The sequence below is a fragment of the Ailuropoda melanoleuca genome, chromosome 16, assembly GCF_002007445.2.
Source record: "Ailuropoda melanoleuca isolate Jingjing chromosome 16, ASM200744v2, whole genome shotgun sequence".
In the NCBI taxonomy this organism is placed as follows: domain Eukaryota; kingdom Metazoa; phylum Chordata; class Mammalia; order Carnivora; family Ursidae; genus Ailuropoda; species Ailuropoda melanoleuca.
The window spans coordinates 40,691,495-40,712,519 of record NC_048233.1 but is presented as its reverse complement, the minus strand read 5'-3'; the positions used below and the strand labels follow the sequence as shown (position 1 = coordinate 40,712,519).

The following is a 21,025-nucleotide window of genomic DNA, read 5'->3' as shown; positions in this document are numbered from 1 at the left end:
CCTTCCTTGCCTTTTGTGATATTCTTTTCTCCTATTCATAATCTCTCCCCTCTCTCCCCCTTCCATTTGCTCTGCCCATCCCTTAAATGTTGGCATATCCTAAAAGTTCTATTCTGCTTTCTCTTTTCACTTCATTCTATCGGGATACCACGCGCCTGATGGCTCCCAATTCTCGATCTCCAACCCAGCCCTCCTTCCAGATACCCAGACTCACAGAGTCAATTGTTCCCCCTGAATGACCTGTAGTCCTGTGAAACCCAATGAATCCACCACTGTATTCCTCATCCCCACCCGTGCCCATGAACTCTTCTTGCTGTATTTTCTCAGTAAAGGAAGCCATCATCTACCAGCTGCTCAAGTCAGAAACCCGAGAGTCTTTGTTGCCACCTCCCTCTCCAGAGTCAGTCCTACATCCTGTCTCTTCAACTTCCTGTCTCTCAATCCCATCCATTTTTCTCTATCCCTATCACCATGAGCTTGGGCTTACCCAGATAACTGGAAAAGGTGGACTCCCTGTTCACCTTCTTAACCCAACCAAACCAAAAACATCTTTTAACAACATATTTATTCTTATCAAACTCTTCTGACAACGCTTTAATTGCTCCCTATGACTCCTAGGTACTTTAAACTCACTAGAAATGTCCTGTGGGTAATAAGAGGGTCCTAAGTAAAAACTGCAAGTTCATTCAGGAGAGCCAAAGCCTAGAAATGTGGACAGTAGTGATTCTACATGAGGTCAGAGAGCCAAGCAGGGGCCACGCAATGAAGTGCCCTTTGCTTTTTAGGAAGAACCAATAAAGAAGCCTGAAAAGGAGTGTTCGGTGAGGCAGGAGAACTGACAGAGTGGTCATGGAAGCCAGCAAGCAGCGTTAAGGAGGATGGAAAGATGAACTATGTCCTCACTGAGAGATGATATGGATTGAGAACTGACTGCCAAATTTTAATTGCCTGTTTACTTGTCTGTCTTTAAACATACTCAGATCTCTTCCACCTTTCAAAGCATCCACGTGAACACATCACCTCTCAAAGCTCTCTTCCCTTTTATAGCCAGTTATCACCACAGGGCTCAAGGCTTGGTGGATTTTTTTTCCCCTCAAACTTTTCTTTTTTAATGTATTGATTTATTATTAATTTAGCAAACAGGTGGTGAGCATTTATTAACATGTCTCAAGCACGATACAGAGTAATAAGGGCACAGCTTTTAAAGTGAAACAGATGGGAGTGTAAGTCCTAGCTCTGTCATTTTTGAGTCATGTGGGTTTTGGTTGCTCACTTGAGTTCATTTAAGTCTTAGTCTCCTCATCTCTAAAGCAGGTTTAATAACAGCCCCAACCTCACAGGGTACGTGTGGGGATTGACTGAGATCATGCATTTGAAGGAGCTCTTAGCCCGGCGTCTCTATGCAGGAGGACTTAATCCCTCAAACTGAATGCTGTCGATCACTCAAGGTCCTACACAGACCTTCAATACCACAGCCTCTAGCTGTTTGTCTCTTCTTGCTCTTTATCTTTCATCTGTTAAGTTTGTTCTTTCCAAGAACAGCTGTTTTTTTTCCCTTATTTCTCTATTCTTTTGCTCTCCATTCCCCTACCTCCCACAAAGTGGCAGAGGAATATCTCTGCCTATATATCATTCCTTAAACCTCTGTACATCTCTAGGTCTTGTGTAACTTTGTTACATGACAAGGATCAATTTTTTGGTTTTTTGGCTGTCTTTCTCGCGAATGTGTATTTGCGTTAAAAACAATTAGAAGGCCCACTATAAGCATTTTACAAGCCAAAAGATGGAACTCTAACAGACCAGGAGGCTTTTCTAAAATTAAAACGGCAAAAGGTTAGTTTTAAATTTTATAAGATGGCAACTGAAGCCAGACAGGAAGCCAGAATGTATGTTCTAGTCTCAGGACTTACCTCAATGTATGCTGGTTCTGTACCAGCAGGTGAGATGTGGGGCTGCCAGTCTTTAGGTGGCTTTGAAAGGTACTTGGAATCTGTTACAACCCATTTGAGCCGGGGCCAACCTAAATCAAACCCAAAATAAAAATTGAATTGCCTAAGCCATAAGGGAAGGTGTTCGTTTCAAGTATCAAGAGACCAAATCAAGGTCATTGTAAAATCAGTAAAAGACTGTATTTTTTATTAGTTTTTAGTGATAAATCACCAGGCAATTATACCTTCTTTCAAAAGTACAATTGTTCCACATGCTAATTCCAGGCCTTGACATTACCTCAACAATTGGGAGGTCCATTTGGCAGTGGAAGTCCACTGAGGTTAGTGGTCTATCCTCTGTCTCTACATGTAGCATTTAGCTTTAGTGAACAGAGTGGTAGCTTTTTCCAGCCATCGGCATAAAGGTTAAGGGTGTGGGCTGTGGAATCAGACAGATTTGGGTTCAAATCGCTGCTCTGCCATTTATTAGCTGTGACTTTGGGCAAGTTATTTAACCTCTCTGTGTCTCAGTTTCCTCACCTGTAAAATGGGGATAATAATGGTACCTACTTCATAAGAATGTGAGAATTAAGTAAGAAAATATATGTTAAGTACTTAACTATTATTAAATTAAAACACTAATTAAAGTATAGCTTTAACTTTTAACTGATAATTCAAGTATAAATATTACTAACCTTTAAACTGTACAATTTCTCCATTCTGGGTTTTTGGCAGCCCCTTTAGACAAACTTCACTGGTAAGAGCTAAGGCAATACCACAGCTTCCTAGCAAGAAGCCAATCTGCTGCCCTCCAGCATCCTGTGGAGAGATGATAATGAGCACGGTAGGGGCGTGAACGCGAGCACACCCGTGCCCCAGATCTAACACTTAGCAATGCTCTGGCACTTGTGTGATAACATTCACGGAACCCCACTGACACCTGGCAATTGTCAAAATCCAATGACAATATGTTCTTCCAAATAATTTCTACAATACAATGACTTCCTGAGCACAAATCGAATGGTCTATTAATCTGACACTGCTAATGATGAATTCTACCAGTCAATGTGACCATTTTATTCAAAAGTCAGCAATGTTCCTCTTTTAAATTAATTTTCACGCCAGTGAAATAGATGTGATGTGAACACGGTTAAGCTGTCTTGACCTAGCCACATCCCGGGATTCAAAAGCAAAGCAACCCAGGTCAGAATAAAATAATTTAAATAGACACCAAATGTTGAAATTTACAACGAAAGTGAATGAATGGTTATACCCAAATCCATATACTCCTTATTATTCTATTTTAAAGGAGGTAAGATTGAAGCCTTATGACAACAGCAGAGAAAACAACAAAAGATATAGTCTAAAGTGTTTCCATTAAAATATCACCTTCAGAGTATCATTATGAAACCACACAAACACAGCCAACTTAATAATTTAAGAACAACCCTATGATTTCCTGACTAAAGACGCTATATCCCATCAACCAGAGTTTCAGGGATGTCACCAATTTGTTTTTTATTCCTTTCAGAAAATAACTGTTTTCTTGTAAATCCACAGTCTCTACCATACATATTTGTCCTTATCATGATCCCTCAATAAGCTGTAGAAGAAAATTAGGGTCAAACAGCTCACACAGAGATCTTTTGGTTAAACTTAAAAATTTGCTACAAATGCTGCATGGGCTAATGTATTATCATTAAAGTAAAATCTTTTTCCCCAGAGTAGTAACATGCCATCACTGTATCATCCTTCAACTTAAGGGAAATCCTGGGTTGTATAATACAATTAAAGAAAATCCCTTTACAAAAAGGTCTCAACTATTATAAATGTGGATTATCTATAGTTTCAAGGAAGTAACAGGGGTTCTCTTTATAGTGGTAATTGTTTAAAAGTAAGGTATGACCCCATGATTTTTAAATTTTATCTACAAAAATTCTTAGTTGAAAGAATATTATTTTCCTGAAACTTATAAATAATAATAAATATTATTTGTCTACAACTCTCACATTTTTAGAAAGTGAAGCTAAGTACTCAAGAAAATGGTTAGGCTGTTTCTAATATCACGATGGAGTCAATCGATCCAAGAACCTGATGCCCGCCATGTCACATCAGGTTACATTCCTCTTAAATTTAGCAATGTTACCTTTCTGGTAAGAGGTACCTCTATAGGCACGGGAATCACTTCTGCCAGGAGACATCCATAAAAAGCCACCATAAACATGACTGGATCATTGTTGGGGTAAACCAGGGCTACCTAAAATGCATAATGGCATTCAGTAACAGAGGAATAAAACCAGACTAATACTTTCAATATCATTCTCTAAGATAAACATTTATATATAACATGTCTCATGGACAGAATAGAACTATTTAACAGCCTAAGGAAAATTAAGTTATAGAGAAAGAGGCACAAATCTAAAAGATCTCTATCATTCCCATGATTATACTAGACACGTTTTGGAAACTATAATGCACTTCATCATCATCATCATCAGAAACATTTTTCGCTGAATTCTATTGGGGATTGAGCAGTTCACAACTCACCTAAATAGTAAGTTAATCACTTGTGAAACCTAAGGCAATTTACTGTAGTGCAGGACTAAAGCAATAGGCCAGCGTATTAGAGAATAAGCCTTACAACTCTCAGAGGACTCATGGGAGTTGACTGACTCGATTGTCACTATAGGGCCAACTCAAGGTTTCTTATTCTTTAATGAGTTCATTGGTTAATCCTTACTCACTTAACCAACAATGCAAGTACACTAGTATGAAGGCATTAGTACTGGGTGTGAGTAATACTGACCCAAGCCATTATGGATAAGAAGTTAATTCATCTACAAAAGATAAACAGTGAAACCCGTGTACTATGTTCAAAACTGTGATCTCACCTGTAATGCATCATAGGGATAACGGACCATTCCTAATTCACTCAAGGAATGCAAAAACCACAGAAGTCATTATCATTGTGGAGCTTATTACTTGGCTTAGGTGTTTATAGATTAACATGTGAAAATTATGTCACCTGACTCTTATTTCCCCTTCTTTTACTTTCAAATTCTCTTAGCTCACTCCCAAGATAAGTTCGATCCTGAAGTTGCTAATCTTTCCTAGAGTTCTAAAAAATGCTAATTCCACAAAACATTTAAGACAACCCATTATCTTCCTGCACACAAGTGTCCACGGTGCTGGGAAGACACAAAATGACCTTCTTAGGACCAGGAAACCCTCATGTGTCACAGATATAAGTAGAAGCCATCCTTTAGGTGCCCTTTGCCACAGTGCAAAAGGATTTGTAAGAGGATAGTTCAGAAGGTTCGATATCAAAAGCCTACTAAAAAGAAGTCTTGTTGTGTAATTGGTGCTTCCTTCTACAAATACCAAATAAAAAGTAACATCTGACGGTAAGAAGTCATCATATTTAGAAAGTCATTGATAGGAAAAATCTTCAAAAAAGTTAGAAAAAAATTTTGTTTAATGTCACCTCCAATTAAAGAAGAAATTAAATGATGTCATTTTGTTTCTTCTTAAAACATGGGTCTCCCTCTTTCTCTTCATAAAACCACAGAAAATGTTTTGAAAAATTTTTATGGGGTAATTTGTAATGAAAAAAAAAATCAGAGTAAACTTTATTGCTATTTTTGTTGTCTGATTATTGAAATATTTATTTCCAGAAAGAGTTAGGTTCCTCTTTCTTTGTATTAGCACAAGAATTTACTGAGTAGCAGCTACAGAAAGGGGCATGTGAATTTCCTTCAATCTATGAATACAAGAATTATCACCTGGTATTGAGCTAACTTGAGTAGGAACGAAACCATTTTCATTTTCTTTTTTTTTTTTTTTTTGAGTAAAGCAATAGAAGTTTATTAAGTGAAGATACAGAAAAAGCTCTCAAGAGTGAGAGCGGTCCCAAAAGGGTTGCCCACCGTTTTCATTTTCTAAGAATAAGAGTTATATAAATTACGCTGTTGTGCATTAAAAATCCAGAATGTGCGTATTAGAAAACAATGAAACATCACCTCCCTAAAACCAAAAAACCAATTACCCTGTCTCCAGGTTTTAAAACAGGTTCATTTTTGGTCCCCAGTTTATTAAGCAGTGTGTAGGCCAACTTTAAACTTCTGCTCCACAACTTTCCTGGAAAAAGAAAAGAATCATATAGAAAAACAGGCCTACCTCAGCGAGGGAGCATTCAGCTCATGAGCACATTTAGTAAGACAGTGGCCCTTCCAAATGACTCATTAGACAAGCACCGCCCCCACCAGATGAAGCCCCTCCCCCACAAAAAATGCTTTATATTCACTTGAGTTTACAAAAGCCAGTCTTGTTTCCAAACCAAAAGAAAACATTACCAGATGCTCATTTTGGTATAGATAATACTTCAAATTCTTTTGTGAAGTAATCTGAGTATCTTTAGAAATAATTTGATGTGAGCTGGTCACATTTAAAGGGAGGATAACAATTCTTATAACAGGGCTGAAAATCAGAAGACTACTTCTGTTCTAAGCTTCTTCTGAAGAATCACTTACAAATATGGTATTAGATACTTGAGGTTAACTGCAAAGCAAAAGTATGACTCAAATGATTAAGCATTCCACGCCACTGTATTTCAGTGAAAACAGACACTATGGAAATTAGGTGAAACATGAAGATATTCATAGATGTTAAATAACCATGTAAAGATTTGGTCAGCTAACTGCTTTAAGGGTTACAAGGATGAAATTAATATGTAACTTATGAAATGAACGCTGAAAATCACTTTTTGGGGGAAAAAAGTTTATGTTCCCCTCTTTCCTCCCCCTCCCTCTGACCACCCTTAGAAATTCTCAGATTACGTTAGAAAGTGAAAAAGAAATCATGTCATTTTGAATAGATATGTTAGTCATACATATAGCTCATTCGGAGGGGCAGCTTGGGTTTTAAACTCACATCAATCTGTCTGGTTCTTTAAATAAAAATTATATTTTCCTTAAAATTATTCTGTATCTAGGTCTATGGACAATGTGCTTCACTTGAAAAGGTAAAAAGGCATATGTTTGCATAAACTAGCATAAAATCTCACAGCCCAGGTTGAATCCATTCTTCTTGTTGAAAACAAAAATAGGGGCTCAGTCGGTTAGGAGTCTCTCTTTGGCTCAGGTCATCATCCCAGGGTCCTGGGCTCCTGGCTCAGCGGGGAGTCTGCTTCTCCTCTCCCTGTTCCTCTGCCCCCGCTGTCCCCACCCCCACTCAAGCTCTTTCTCTCTCAAATAAATAAAATCTTTAAAAAAAATTTAAAAATTGAAAAATAAAGTTATTTTAGAGGAATTTTTAAAAGAAAAATAAGTTACTTTATTTTTATTTATTTTTTTTAAAAGATTTTTTATATATTTGACAGAGATAGAGACAGCCAGCGAAGAGAGGGAACACAAGCAGGGGGAGTGGGAGAGGAAGAAGCAGGCTCATAGCGGAGGAGCCTGATGTGGGGCTCGATCCCACAACGCCGGGATCACGCCCTGAGCCGAAGGCAGACGCTTAACCGTTGTGCCACCCAGGTGCCCCGAAAAATAAGTTACTTTAAAAAGTTATTTAAAAAGGAAAAATCAAACCTTAGCTGTGGTGCAAAACTAAACGGAAAAGTACCAATTCTTTGGGGTTCTTTTGTTTTGTTTTTTTATTTTTTTATTTTTTATTTTTTAAAGATTTTATTTATTTATTTGACAGAGATAGAGACAGCCAGCGAGAGAGGGAACACAAGCAGGGGGAGTGGGAGAGGAAGAAGCAGGCTCATAGCAGAGGAGCCTGATGTGGGGCTCGAACCCATAACGCCGGGATCACGCCCTGAGCCAAAGGCAGACGCTTAACCGCTGTGCCACCCAGGCGCCCCTGTTTTGTTTTTTTAAAGATTGATTGATTGATTGATTGATTGATTTGTGAGAGAGAGAGAGAGCGCGCACACAAGCAGGGGGAACAGCAGGCAGAGGGAGAAGCAGGCTCCCCGCTGAGCAAGAAGCCCAATGCGAGACTTGATTCCAGGGACCTCGGGATCACAACCTGAGCCAAAGGCAGATGCTTAAATGAATGAGCCACCTGGCATCCCTAATTATTTGTTCATTATAGAATTTTCTGTCTGTTCTAACAAGAGGTAGAATGAAATGGCAAAGATCTAAAAAGTAACTGGTTTCAATTTTTAGATAAAAATATTGGATTTTGGGGGGCAACTGGGTGTCTCAGTCAGTTAAGTGTCTGCCTTCGGCTCAGGTCATGATTGCAGGGACCTGGGATCCAGCCCTGAGTTGGGCTCCCTGCTTAGCGGGGAGCCTGCTTCTCCCTCTCCTCCCAGCTTGTACTCTCTCTCGCTATCTCTGTCTCTCTCTCAAATAAAATAGATAAAATTAAAAAAAAAAAAAGTATTTCTTAAAAAAAACCAACAACTGGATCTTTACCATATATCCTGCCCAAACATCTTCTCCAAATCCTTCTAATATTAAATCATCAGGGGATCTACAAAGCCTCTTTCTTCTTTCTGCTCTTTTAAATATTAGCTGCTTTGTGAATATCATTTAGCAAATGAAAATATTTGATAATAGCTCTACTTAGAACTCAGGATCCTATTAAAATAATTTAAAAGATCTGTTGAAACACAAGACCAGTAACTGCTAAATAACAAGATGAAAACAGCACCCATGATAATCTGAAGAATTACTAGGAGAAAAGGAAGGAGCTGGGAGTCTTGCAAACTCACCATATGTGAGAGTGTAAACTGGTTTCCCCGTCACGTCCAGTGCAGTCAGACAGGGGCATTTTGCTTGCGTGGTGCCCCAGCGCTGCAGGGCCGACTCAAGGGCAGGAGGCCAGTTACAGATGACTCCTAATGGCTCCCCTTTTACTGGGGTCATCTGCCGTCCCTCAGGCTTGGGCTGGTTGGGGTCTGGCTGAGGTACTGTACCAAAAAAACCCCCAGAGGTTATAAAAATATTACCTGAAATATATACAAATAGCAACCGACACAACTTAGGTCTCTAATCTCAAATATATTTCCCTTTTCTCTTCATCTTTATTTGGTTTAAACTCTGAGAAAAGAAATTTTATTGCTAGAAATGGTAATACACAAACTGGGCCTGAATTCACTTTCCCACATAATTGTGAAATCATGTTTAATATATTTTATGTAATAAACAAATCCTGACCCTAACAAAAAAATCACTGAACGTACAGAAAAACACAGAGCATACATTCCTTTTTAGCAATTTTATAATTTTACTCAACTGGTTTTTAAATCCTTAAATCCTTTTAATCCAGAAGTGTCTGACGTTAGAGAGCCAAGTTCCACTTCACTGGGTTATATTTAATGAAATAGCATTAAACTGTGAGTCAGAAAACCCAAATTTACATTAACATTTTACCAGTGTGACCTTAATCAACTTGAGTTACTTCAGCCTCATTTTTCCTCATCTGTAAATTGGGGATAATAACACTTAGACCACACAGTCATTATTACACTCCACCTTAGCCAAAAGGCCGAGACGGGATCACAGGGTCATTATTACACTCAAAAGGATAATGAGCATGGATGACAGTGTTCCATGTCTCCGTACCTTTGTACACATCTTATCTGGCCAACCCCTTTGTTCCTGGGATATACTTGGTACTCATTCTTGTCAGGATGCAGCTCAAACAGCACATTCCCTGGGAAGCCGTCCCCAGTCATTCCTTTCTTAGTGCTCCCCACTGTGTGGTAGTCTACCCATGTTAAAGCACTGAGGATCCTCAAGGGCTTCTTTTACTGGGTAAACTTTTCTCCTCCTAAGCCTGACACCTTCTTGAAAGAAGGCACGGTTCTTTTGTCTTCTTATTGCCTATGGTGCCTAATACATAATGGTAGCTAAACTGGTGTCAACTGAACTGACTTTGGAGGAACAAAAGTGCTAGATTATTAACATGGTCATTCCAGAAATTGGAGGTGAACAGTGCTTCATATTTTTTCATATAAATAAAACAAAAGTTCTCTTAATTTTTCTACAACGAACAAATACCATTCAAATAATAAAAAGCAAAAAAATTCTACTTTCACGACAGGAATGGTAATTTACATATGGAACAAAGTCAAGTTATTTCAATGATATGCACAGGAAGTGATAAACACCGAGGAAATAAATGCTGTACATGTCATTCTTCGAACAAACATTTATTGTTTCTAGTAAGTGCTAGGTGCAAGGAGCGCAGAGTCTGTGCCCTCACGAGGTATCTGGAGTGCAAGGGGGACACACATACATACATAGAACTAAGCAGAAAGACATGAGCAGTGCGTGACAGAGACATAGGGAGGGCAGAAGAAGGCCACATCACCTAGCTGAGAGGACGGAATCCCCCATGTGAACTGAGTCTTAGAGGAAGGGTAGGAATTAGCCACGTGAGTAGGAGATGAGAAAAGAGGCAAAGAAAGGAAAAGAAACAGAGTAAGCAAGTATTAGATAGACAAATGAAACATGAAATAAATTTTCTTTTATAGCTCACCTTAATGACAGACTTGGGAAATTTACTTGAAATGTCTTGATTCTTTTTTCTACTAACATAAAATTAATGAACTAGTTTCATTTCCCAATTCACTGCCCCAGATATGTAACATTTCAGCTGCCCTTCTGCTTCGTATATTCCCAGGCTAAACTACCATATTAATTAGAAAAATAAACATGGGTGATTCTAAATAGTTTTGTTTTTATGGACAGACTGTATATATGATAGGCATAGTCTTCTGGTCATAAAAGTGTGTACATTATTGCCATCCACTAGGCCTCAATGCAGACCCTGGGGACACTTATTCAAAGGCTTCCAAAGACATGTGGGTACTTTACTTTTCCAAAGATAATCATTATTTAAATAAGCAATTGTTGCCTATTTATAATTAGTGGAAAGCTGTTCGTGCTATTCTGCCAATGAAAATTGTTCAGGTATGATTCCTATTAAACATTGACCTTCATTTGCCTGGTTAATGCACAGTGCTAGAAATACTGGGGAGGCTATGACTGGTATGAGCATCTTGAATATCAGTATATGTAGGAAGATGTCCATAGTTCAATGCGTTGAGTGACTCCTAAAGAAACATAAAGTCATCTTAACCTCGTATGTCAGGTTGCCTGTTGCTTCTGGCTGCATAAAGTGGGCTAACACCAGATGTAGTCTATTAACGTGCCTAGTTCCATTAACACGTCCAAAGTGATCAAAGCCTACTGTATTAGTCTCAGGATGCAAAAATGAACTACAAAACTACCAAGGCTCAATTCTTTTTGATAAAACCTTTCACTAGGTAAGTCTGTCTGTCTGTCATCCAGCTTCAATAATTATCAAATGGCCACCTTCATTTCATCTATACTCCTACTCATTCAACTCTCAATTCTTCCTATTAAATCCTAAATATCACATGATCTTATCCATAAATATTTGTTAAATTATTAAAGAAATCACGATTACCACTTCCTCCACAAAGCTTTCCCTAACCACTCAGATGGGACTGATTTCTGCCCTTTTCCCAGCTATTGTATTAATTGATACATACTTACTGACTAAACTATGCTTTCACGTGTATGTATTTTACTATCAGTCTAATGTGTAAACAATATGAAGGAATGGCTGTATTTTCATAAATCTTTGAACCCTTTTCACCACCTACCACGGTGTCCTGTAGGTAGCAGACACGTGCTGACTGGCTGATTTAACAAAAGGATTATGTTATATCAAAAAAGACTGGGAAAAAAAATTTTTTTTTTGGTAAGGAGAGACATTATTTGAAAGGATTAAGGGAAGGTGGAAGGAGGGGAAGGACCGTTACAAGAGGGAGAACTCTGACAATAAGACCTGCAAGCGTCTCTGACTGGGCAAATTTTTGAGGTCAAATTTGACATGTGTATTCTAGGATAATGCAAAATGTAAATAATTTTTAAAATTTTATATTTGGGAGAGTTCCTAATTTCAAAGGGCATATTTTCCAAGGATAGTTCTATGCCTTCATAGTTATCTCTTCGCCTTTCTCTCCCCTCCCTCCCTCTTTATTTTGCACCTGATATCTGAAATACAAATGATCCTTAGGGAAAGAAGGACAGAGAACTACGAATTCTTTCAACAAAAATGCTGCCTTGTTCATCCTTAAATCCTACGGTACCTGACATGTAGTAATTGCCTAACATACGTCTGTTGAAGGAATATAGATGTCTTTGGTATTATTACTACTACCTTCCACAATTTCTTCAGAGTCATCCACAAAAAATTCCTTTAAGGGAGGTCTTTTGGGTCGTTTCAGAGTATTGAGAAGCTGCTGGATTTTGGTGGATACTCTGCTACTGACAGGAACACCTAGAAGGGAAAAAACAGTAAGTGAAAATTCACTGATTTTAGGGCTATCTCAGCTTCTCAATCCTCTTAGGAGTTTTTATTTCTAATGACATTTGGCTTTTGCCCACAGTCTTCCTCTATTTCAACTGGGCCAGATACGTACACATGTGTACATGACAAATTCTATGACAACACAGAACAAATATGGTGCTATTATTAGCACCCTGCTTCCAGATTTCATCTAATCCTCCTTTTTTCTTATAGCATTCTTTTTTTTTCTTCCACACTCAGTGTTTTGTTCAGAGTCTCTTTGGACACTGCAGACTGTCTGAACAAGTACCAGTGCTGCCACAGGGCAGGCTGTTGACAAGAGGGTGCTCCAGAGGACACGCGGGTCGCGTCAGTGGGCGGCTGCAGTGGGTTCTGCGACTGTGTTGAGTGGCTGAATGCAGGCGCTGCTGTTCAGGATGTGAATTTCCCCAGTTTAACTAATATTCCCTGTTTAGCTGCCCAAAAGAACTCCCTACCATCAGCTGTATCCATAAGGCTGGACCTGTTGGATCCTTTGTGCATGCCTTTAACTATCCCCGAGGGGGGCAGATCAATATTTGCTGGGCGCATTGAGGAAGATGATGATGAAGAAGAGGTAGTTGTAGTGACATCAGGGGGAGCAGAGAAATTCTCTAGGAGGGGAGAAAACAAAATTTAGAATTATATTACATTGGCAATAAAAAGAACCTTTACATCTTCGTTGTTGTTTCTCAACAAGGAAAAAACTACCTAAACGGGGCATCAACTGTTATAAGGTAACCTTTGAAATAAAATTCTACTAGTAACATATAATGAGAGGGCAAGAGGTTAAGGAAGGGCATATCAAAATCATTATTTTCAAAAACCTGAATAGCCTTAGTAAGAGCAAATCACATCAAATATTCCTGAAAAACATTCTTTCCTACACAGAAAGACTGGTAGAGATTCAATATTAATAATCATAATAGAATAAAAATTGTAAGTGACTTCAAAATGAAAACAAAGTGAATATGGTCAGTCTGCTACTGATATTCTAGTCTCGAGCATTTCTTCATGTTTATGTTGGCTTATCTATGTTTCTTCTTCCACTGAAAATGGAAGGACTGTCTTGGGAGTGGGGTCAGATTCCTCAGGTTTCCAGATGAAGAAAACCAGATAAAACCCACTTCCAATTTCTATAAAAATAACCCACAAGAACCTCAGATCTACTTGGCAAAGTTCTTCCCTTGATTGAAGCATGATTAAATAATGTTATTGTACTCTGCTTTATATAGGGATTCTTAATATTGAGAAATTGAATGACATAAGTTGGAGGAGAGCCATTCAACAGGGAATGTGTTACAAAAAACTTAGAAAAACATCTGGAGAAGAAAAGGAAAATCAGAGGAAGTAAAATATATGATTCACAAGAATAACAACAAGCCACTCAAAACTATAAAAAAGACAAAAAGCATAATATAAACCACTTCTAAAATAAATTTGGGAGCAAGGTCTCTATGCCCCAAAAGTCTGTTATTAGTTCAATAGTGTAAAAGTTGTGAATATACTAGCACAAGTATACTACAGTATACCTTTCTGTAGGATAATGTAGTAACAAAGCATTAAAAATAGGCACTTTTATTTGACCCAGAAATTCCACTTACTGGAATACATCTTAAGGAAATAATCAGACGAATGCACCAAGCTGTGTGTTCAAGGATGTTCATTCCAGCAGTTTTTATAATAGCAAAAAATTGTATACTACCTAAATGTTCAAAACGGGGGAATGGCTAAATAAAAAGGCATGGCCATATAATGGCATACTCTGAAACCATAAAAATATAGTATAATTCTATATTAATGATATAAAAGATGTTTGTGATACACTGCTAAGAAAAGCAGGTTATGAACAATATGTGTACTAGTACAATTTCATTTTTGTAAAAACAAGACCAAAATGCTACATATTCCTATGCAAAAAAAGTCTAGGAAATATACATTAAAGTGTTATCCGTGGGAAGTGGCTTTATAGATAACTTTATCTTTATCTTCAAATTTTTCTATTGGGAAGATGAATTGCTTCTGTTAGAGCAAACATCCAAAAGGCAATAATGTTAAATAAAATGGTTTCTATGAGTACCTGAACAAAAAACTTTTCATAGACTAGTAGAAGCAACAGAAAAAATAGAAGGTCAGATGAAATCATCTTGCTAACAAAAATCTAGACAGAGTTAACCGGGTTATTAGGGCAATATTTTTAATAAGTGAAATTGCACTCTTTCAGACAAATGTGGAAAGAAAACCTAACCCAACCATGGCTCCGTTGCTTGTCCTTCCAAACAGAAGCGATGGTAAGCATTCTCCTCTGCAGCTGCTCTAAGAGGTTCAGTGAATGACAGGGCAGAGCCAAGGGTGCAAGACAGGCCCAGCTGCTGGCACTTAGCGTTTTAATGTGGGCAATCATACCTTCCAGGTAGCTATGCTCTTTACTAATTACACACTTGAATTACAAACTTTCTAAGTTTTCCTTTTCCAAAATCAATTAATAGATTAAAGATATATATACATATATATGTAAGGTAATGGAGAAAGGTCACTGATATGAAAATTACGACACCACAGACACATGATGTTTAAATACATAGCATAGTGCAATATGTACCACCCAATTTAGCAGAAACAGAGATCTGAGCTGTGTCTTTACCTGCAGACGTCACAAACTCTTTAAAAAACACACACAAAAACATAAAGCAGAGCCAAGCAAAAGCTACACTCCATACAGGAGCATCAGCAGCAGGTAGCAGCTCAAAGAGCACCAACGTCCTCAGCCTGCACGCCCCAGTAGTAGCAATAACACAGCAGCAAGGACAATAAATCCAGTCTTTACACTAAAGACAAAGGGCTTCACTGATATTGTCTTATGCAGAATTTGTTCAGGTTTTATGGGGTTTTGTTTGAGAAAACACAGGTAACAATCCTGGGAAAATCTAAGATGTTACATATTTTAACAGCTTTTAATGCATGGAATATTCTCTAACAGGGATAAACCCCCACTAAGACTGGTGTTATATCTTGCAGCTTGAGTATTGCTTATGGAAATAGCTATGGCTTCAGGTGGGCAAGGCTATGCACCAATAATGCAGACGAGTACCTATCATTCCAAATGTATTGCTGGTGTTTCCTTCTTTGCCCCGTTAACTGCTATGTTCTTTCTGATTTTCTTAGGCCACTCTGAAAAACCTAATACAAATCATAAAACTACTTCCTGGATGCTGGGAGCTAAATGGAACGTAATCTGAGCTTCTGGGGTAGATCCAGCTCCTACCTATTCGAGCATTGGCAAATACATCAGCTAGAGACCCACTGGTTCCTTTGACCTCTCCATGGGACAGCGTAGAAGATGCGGATGAAGACGTGGACGATCCCTGAATTGAACGGTTGATCCACGACTCAGCATTCTGTAAGCTCTGTTGCAAGGCAGCAGAGAGCGCAGCTTGGCGTCTCAGAGAGCCCTCATCCTCAGAGGCCGAAGACGTGTCTGTGTGGAATTAGAAAAAAAGAAGTTCTCGATCCTGCCTAGAACAGAGACTTTTCAGTTCTTGCTCATTGATCACACATTCAGTTTTGACACCAGCAAAATATTTGCATTCTTTTTTTTTTTTTTTTTTTGAGAGAGACAGAGAGATGTGGGTGGGGGAGGGAGAGAGAATCCTAAGCAGGCTCCATGCCCAGCGTGGAGCTCGATGCGGGGCTTGGTATCACGACCCCGAGATCATGACCTGAGCCAAAATCAAGAGTGGGATGCTTAACCAACTGAGCCACCGGGGCACCCCTATCCACATTCTTAAGGTAGATTAGTATGTAAAGTTTCTCAAGAATCTCAAGGAAAGGTCTACGGACCAAAACCTGCATAAATAAAACAGCCTAAATCTATAAGTAATTTTAAGTTCTTAAAAAGTCCCCTTTAGAATATTTAAACTTCATTTACTGCTTTTGTGTTCTGAACTTAATCAGGATCTAAATTCTGGCTTATCTACTTATATTCAAGTAATACTGAAGTGCTTATATATCTTCCTCCACCTCTTAATTAGAGAACCGTGTCATAGGTTGCTACACTGATTTTGACAAGTATTCCTTAATTAGTGTCTACTCAAAAGGAAATGATCTTGATAGGGTGATATAAAAACTTACTTTTGTTAACAACAACTTAAGCGTCAAACAGTGAGTTAGGTGCTGGGTAACTAGAAATGGAATTAGAAACAGTGCTTAGCCCGGAGGCATTCATGGTTTTAGTGGAAAAGTGGTCACTCAGCACACGTAAGCCTTTTCAAACATGACAGGAGACAACCCTGATCTGCACTGCCCTCCTTAATTCTCAGAGAAGAATTGTGAGAAATTTACTGATGTCTGTATTTGGCCTGGCTCTGACTTCAGGAAAATAAGGCCTAAATTAGAAAACCACGTTGAGAAAAAAAAAAAAAAAAAAAGGAAAAGTTCAACCAAAAACAGGATAGCCGAGGGAAGAAGAAGTCAGGAATTTGGGGCGCCTGAGTGGCACAGCGGTTAAGCGTCTGCCTTCGGCTCAGGGCGTGATCCCGGCGTTATGGGATCGAGCCCCACATCAGGCTCTTCTGCTATGAGCCTGCTTCTTCCTCTCCCACTCCCCCTGCTTGTGTTCCCTCTCTCGCTGGNGGCTCTCAGCTTAGGAGGCATACAAGTTAAAGGGGCATTTGGTCTGATCTGACACAAACCCTTCAAAGTAATTTTGGGGGTTGTAATTAATGCCCTGTGGACTGAATGTCATACAATTTTTCAAAAAATTAAACACTCTGTGGTTAGTCTACTGAACACTCTAACTCAGGGGAAACTGTAGGTATACGTTCTGCTTTGGTTCAAAAAGCCAAAGAGAGAGGTGCTGGCTGGCTCAGGTAGAGCATGCAAGTCTCGATCTCAGGGTTTTAAGTTCAAACCCCACGTTGGGTGCAGAGATTGCTTAAAAATAAAATCATTAAAAAACCAAAAACACAAAGAGCCAAAGAGATAACAGGGCTAGAATGCTGCCAGCACTCAACAATGGAAATTAGAACCACAAAAGACTAATTTAACCCAGAAGCCAAATTTTGTAGGTCCAGAGCAAGCAAGGAAGTTAAAATAATGACCATATCCTGGCTTCCTGCTCTGAACCACCTCCAACTTATTATCTCATATTAAAGGAGATATGAGGCCCAAGACTGATTATTTTTACAATCTACTACGTAACTACAATATGTGCTGGAAACTATGTCAGGTTCTGGGCATTTTGAGATGTGTAAGTTCTTATGCCCTAAAAAGGCTTATGGTCCAATACAGGAGGCATAATCCCATGGGCTATCTCACAAGAATACAAAAGATGCTAAGAAACAGGGTAAGCAAAGGGTTTCCCAAGAGGGGCACCAATCCTGGCCGAGGATTTCAAGAACTTTTCTGTAAATGGAGTAAAGAGTTTGAGGTGTAAGGGGCAAAAGATGAGGCTGGAGAGGTAAACTGTGGTTAGACCCAAAAGGATACATCGATGATGTTCTTTAAAGGGGAAAGAGATCTATAATGCAAAAGGAGAGTGACTTTAGGAAAATATAGAGAAAGAAAAGTAACAGCATCTGTAACTTTTTATTTAAGGAAAGAGGTTTGTATCATTTCCAAAAAATATTCCAACATTTCAACGGTACCTTGGGAGGCAGAGACTTCTGTCTCTGTAAACATGCTAAAGAAAAGATGAATGGGCGGGTGGCGTGGGACAGGTGGATGTGACCTTAAGAATAAAGTACTTTCAGGGTCATACATCTCAGGATCCCACAAACCCCACTGGATTTACAGGCTGTCTTTATTCGATCATTTATTTTAAACTGCGTTAAGTCTAGAATCAGAATAACCCAATTTTCAGAAGATAGTAAAACCAGTATTTTCATGATTAAATTGGCTCTGCTATGTTTCTATATTGGATCAATTATGTAATTAGGTATATTGCTTCAATTCAATTACCTCATTTGCCTGCCAGTCCTCCTGAGTGTTTAGTGACTACAACTGTGGGCCGGCTTAGCGTAGCGGAAAAAACGTGGCCTTGGTGTCGGTCTTCCATTTGAACTCTGGGGTCCACTCCTCACAAGCTATGTGACTTGGGGATAAAATCACCCATCTGACAAGGTTTGCGAGTCCATCCCTCCAACAAATACCACTAAGCGCTACACTAGTTGGGCAGAAATAAAATGGTGAACAAGGAAGATACGTCCCTATTCTAATAGGACTTAGAGTCTTACAGTGCAGGCACCCAAGGGAGTGAGACCTAAACCCAGGAAGGCCAGAAGGGTAAGCAGCTATTGGTTCTGAGGGCTATGGGGTGGGGGCGGGGGAGTAAAGAGTCAAGGAGAGGGAACAGCATATGAGGAACCTGGGAGGAGACAGAAAACAAGGCACATCTGAAGATCGGAAAGAAATGGGACTGGCTGAAGCACGGGATGCTACACTGATGGAAGACGAGGCTGGACAAGTGGACAGCACTGGGCTGCTCAGGGTCTTTGTGCTAACTGCAGCAGGAGACCATGAAATGAGACAATGTCCAGAAGGCACCCCCAGCAGTGCCAGCACACATTAGTTCCCCTGCTCCCCCGCCAAATAATCCACCCTATGTTAGCTCACAGGCACAAAACGGGCTGTGCAAAGCTGCCAGCGGATCACCTATTAAGATCACACAAAATGTAAAGCACCGCTCGGGGACTGTATCTTTTTAGAAATAAAAACAAGCTCCCTTAAATATCTGAATGTTTATTTGGTAGTTTTTTGGGTTTGTTAAGTAGTTATCACCCAGGAAACTACTGTGGATTCGTAGAAGCTTGGGCAAGATTTAACAGAAATAAAGTTATTTTCCCACTGATTCTGCTCCGGTTGAACATGAGCTCACAACTCTTACCCATCACAACTAAAGTTCCTTGCCTAAACTCTACTCTTACGTAAGATGAATACCATAGGTCCTACAGAACAGAAAACCATTTTAAAAACATGGTTTGTCCTTCAGTTTATAGTTGGTGTGATTTTTTTTTTTTAAAGATTTTATTTATTTATTCCACAGAGATAGAGACAGCCAGCAGAGAGGGAACACAAGCAGGGGGAGTGGGAGAGGAAGAAGCAGGCTCATAGCGGAAGAGCCTGATGTGGGGCTCGATCCCATAACACCAGGATCACGCCCTGAGCCGAAGGCAGACGCTTAACCGCCGTGCCACCCAGGCGCCCCTATAGTTGGTGTGATTTTAACACAGCATCATTTTATATTGATAACCAGAAGCCTAAAATCCATTTATGACCAATTAGAAAATATAACAATCAGCTTGTCGATTTTAAGGGAAGGAAAGTCCTGGATTTACGGCCTTTAACTGTTGTAGCACTTTTAGTCGAAGAGAAATGACTTCCCTCTTCTTGGTAGAAAATAGATCTATGATATCTCAAAATGTTTATTTTAAAAGTTTAAACACCTACCCATTCCACCTACTAATGGAATAATCTATCCAACCCACTCCTGGGTATCTACCCAAGAGAAATGAAAATATACAAGGACTTGTACGTGAATGTTCATAGCAGCTTTATTTGTAACAGGTAAAAACCGGAAAGCACCCAAATGTCCATCAGGAACTGAAAAGATAAACAAATCGTGGTATATCTGACAGACTACTACTCAGCAACAGAAAGGAATGAACCTCTGATATAAGCAACAACATGGATGAATCTCAAAATAATTATGCTGAATGAAATATGACGGACCTCCCCCTGCCCAAAAAAAGTACAACAAATTATGATTCTATTTACGTGAAATTCTAGAAAATATAAACTAATGTATAGTGACAGAAAACAGATCATGGGGAGGAAGAGAAGTAGGATTATAGAGGGATTATGAGGAAATTCGGCGGGGGGGGATGATGGATAATGTTCATTTTCTTAATTGTGATGGTTTCACAGTTTTGCCATGTTTTGCTAAGTTTTGGTTAGCAAAATATATACACTTCAAGTATGTTTATTATACGTGGATTACAATTCAATAAAGCTGTAAGAAGAACTAATTTAAAAAGATTTATGGGGGTGAAAATGGCACCTCGATGAGAGGGTGGTAACATCTCAGTCAGTCTACACAACCTGAGGGGTACTGTGCAAGCTGGACACGCTCCTGGAAAGACAGTGCCTGCCACTGGGTTCTGACAGCTGACACCAAAATCAGGCCCAGACATCAGCTTAGAATAGCAGCTAGGTCAAGATTCACTGAAAGAAAGATCTTATCCTACCAGTGACTACAAAATATACCACAAAAGCTGGGCCAAGAAGCAGGAGCTTCAAAGAACAAGGAAACGACCACTAGGACAGTTAGTGAATGACTTCTGACTAGGATGAACTGCCTGACCATGAATGTCCAAACTGGAACCCTTCTGAGAGAAGGGGTACTCGCTGTCAATAATGACTCCAGGGTCATTCTACCTATAAGGGACCTCCAAACACTGTTTTTCTAGGTATTTTCCCATGTCTATGAAAAAACAGTTCACAAAATCAATTAATATTACAAGTAATCCTGCTGCCCCTTGAACAAACACAGGGGTTAGATGCACTGGCCCCATGCATGGTGGAAAGACAACGTATGACTTTTGACTCACCCAAAACTTAACTACTAATAGCCTACTGTTGACCAGAAGCCTTACTGATAATATAAACAACCAACACATGGTTCATATGTTATATGTATTATATACTGTATTCTTAAAGTAAGC

General features: G+C 39.2%; 1 protein-coding gene across 5 annotated transcripts in view; it reads right to left on the bottom strand.

Annotated features, from left to right (window-relative positions):
* The window catches only part of DIP2B (disco interacting protein 2 homolog B), a 227,426-nt gene that overhangs the window by 51,347 nt on the left and 155,054 nt on the right, over positions 1–21,025 (bottom strand). For 2 of the 5 annotated variants that reach the window (XM_034645522.1, XM_034645525.1), the window contains exons 5-12: positions 15,571–15,783; positions 12,764–12,919; positions 12,135–12,257; positions 8,653–8,850; positions 5,974–6,065; positions 4,075–4,185; positions 2,624–2,747; positions 1,911–2,020 (exon numbers count right to left, since the gene is read on the bottom strand). In XM_034645522.1, coding sequence (XP_034501413.1) covers positions 1,911–2,020; positions 2,624–2,747; positions 4,075–4,185; positions 5,974–6,065; positions 8,653–8,850; positions 12,135–12,257; positions 12,764–12,919; positions 15,571–15,783 — 1,127 coding nt within the window. The remainder of the gene's footprint in view (positions 1–1,910; positions 2,021–2,623; positions 2,748–4,074; positions 4,186–5,973; positions 6,066–8,652; positions 8,851–12,134; positions 12,258–12,763; positions 12,920–15,570; positions 15,784–21,025) is intronic. The other 3 variants (XM_034645524.1, XM_034645523.1, XM_034645526.1) reach the window with 3 other exon arrangements.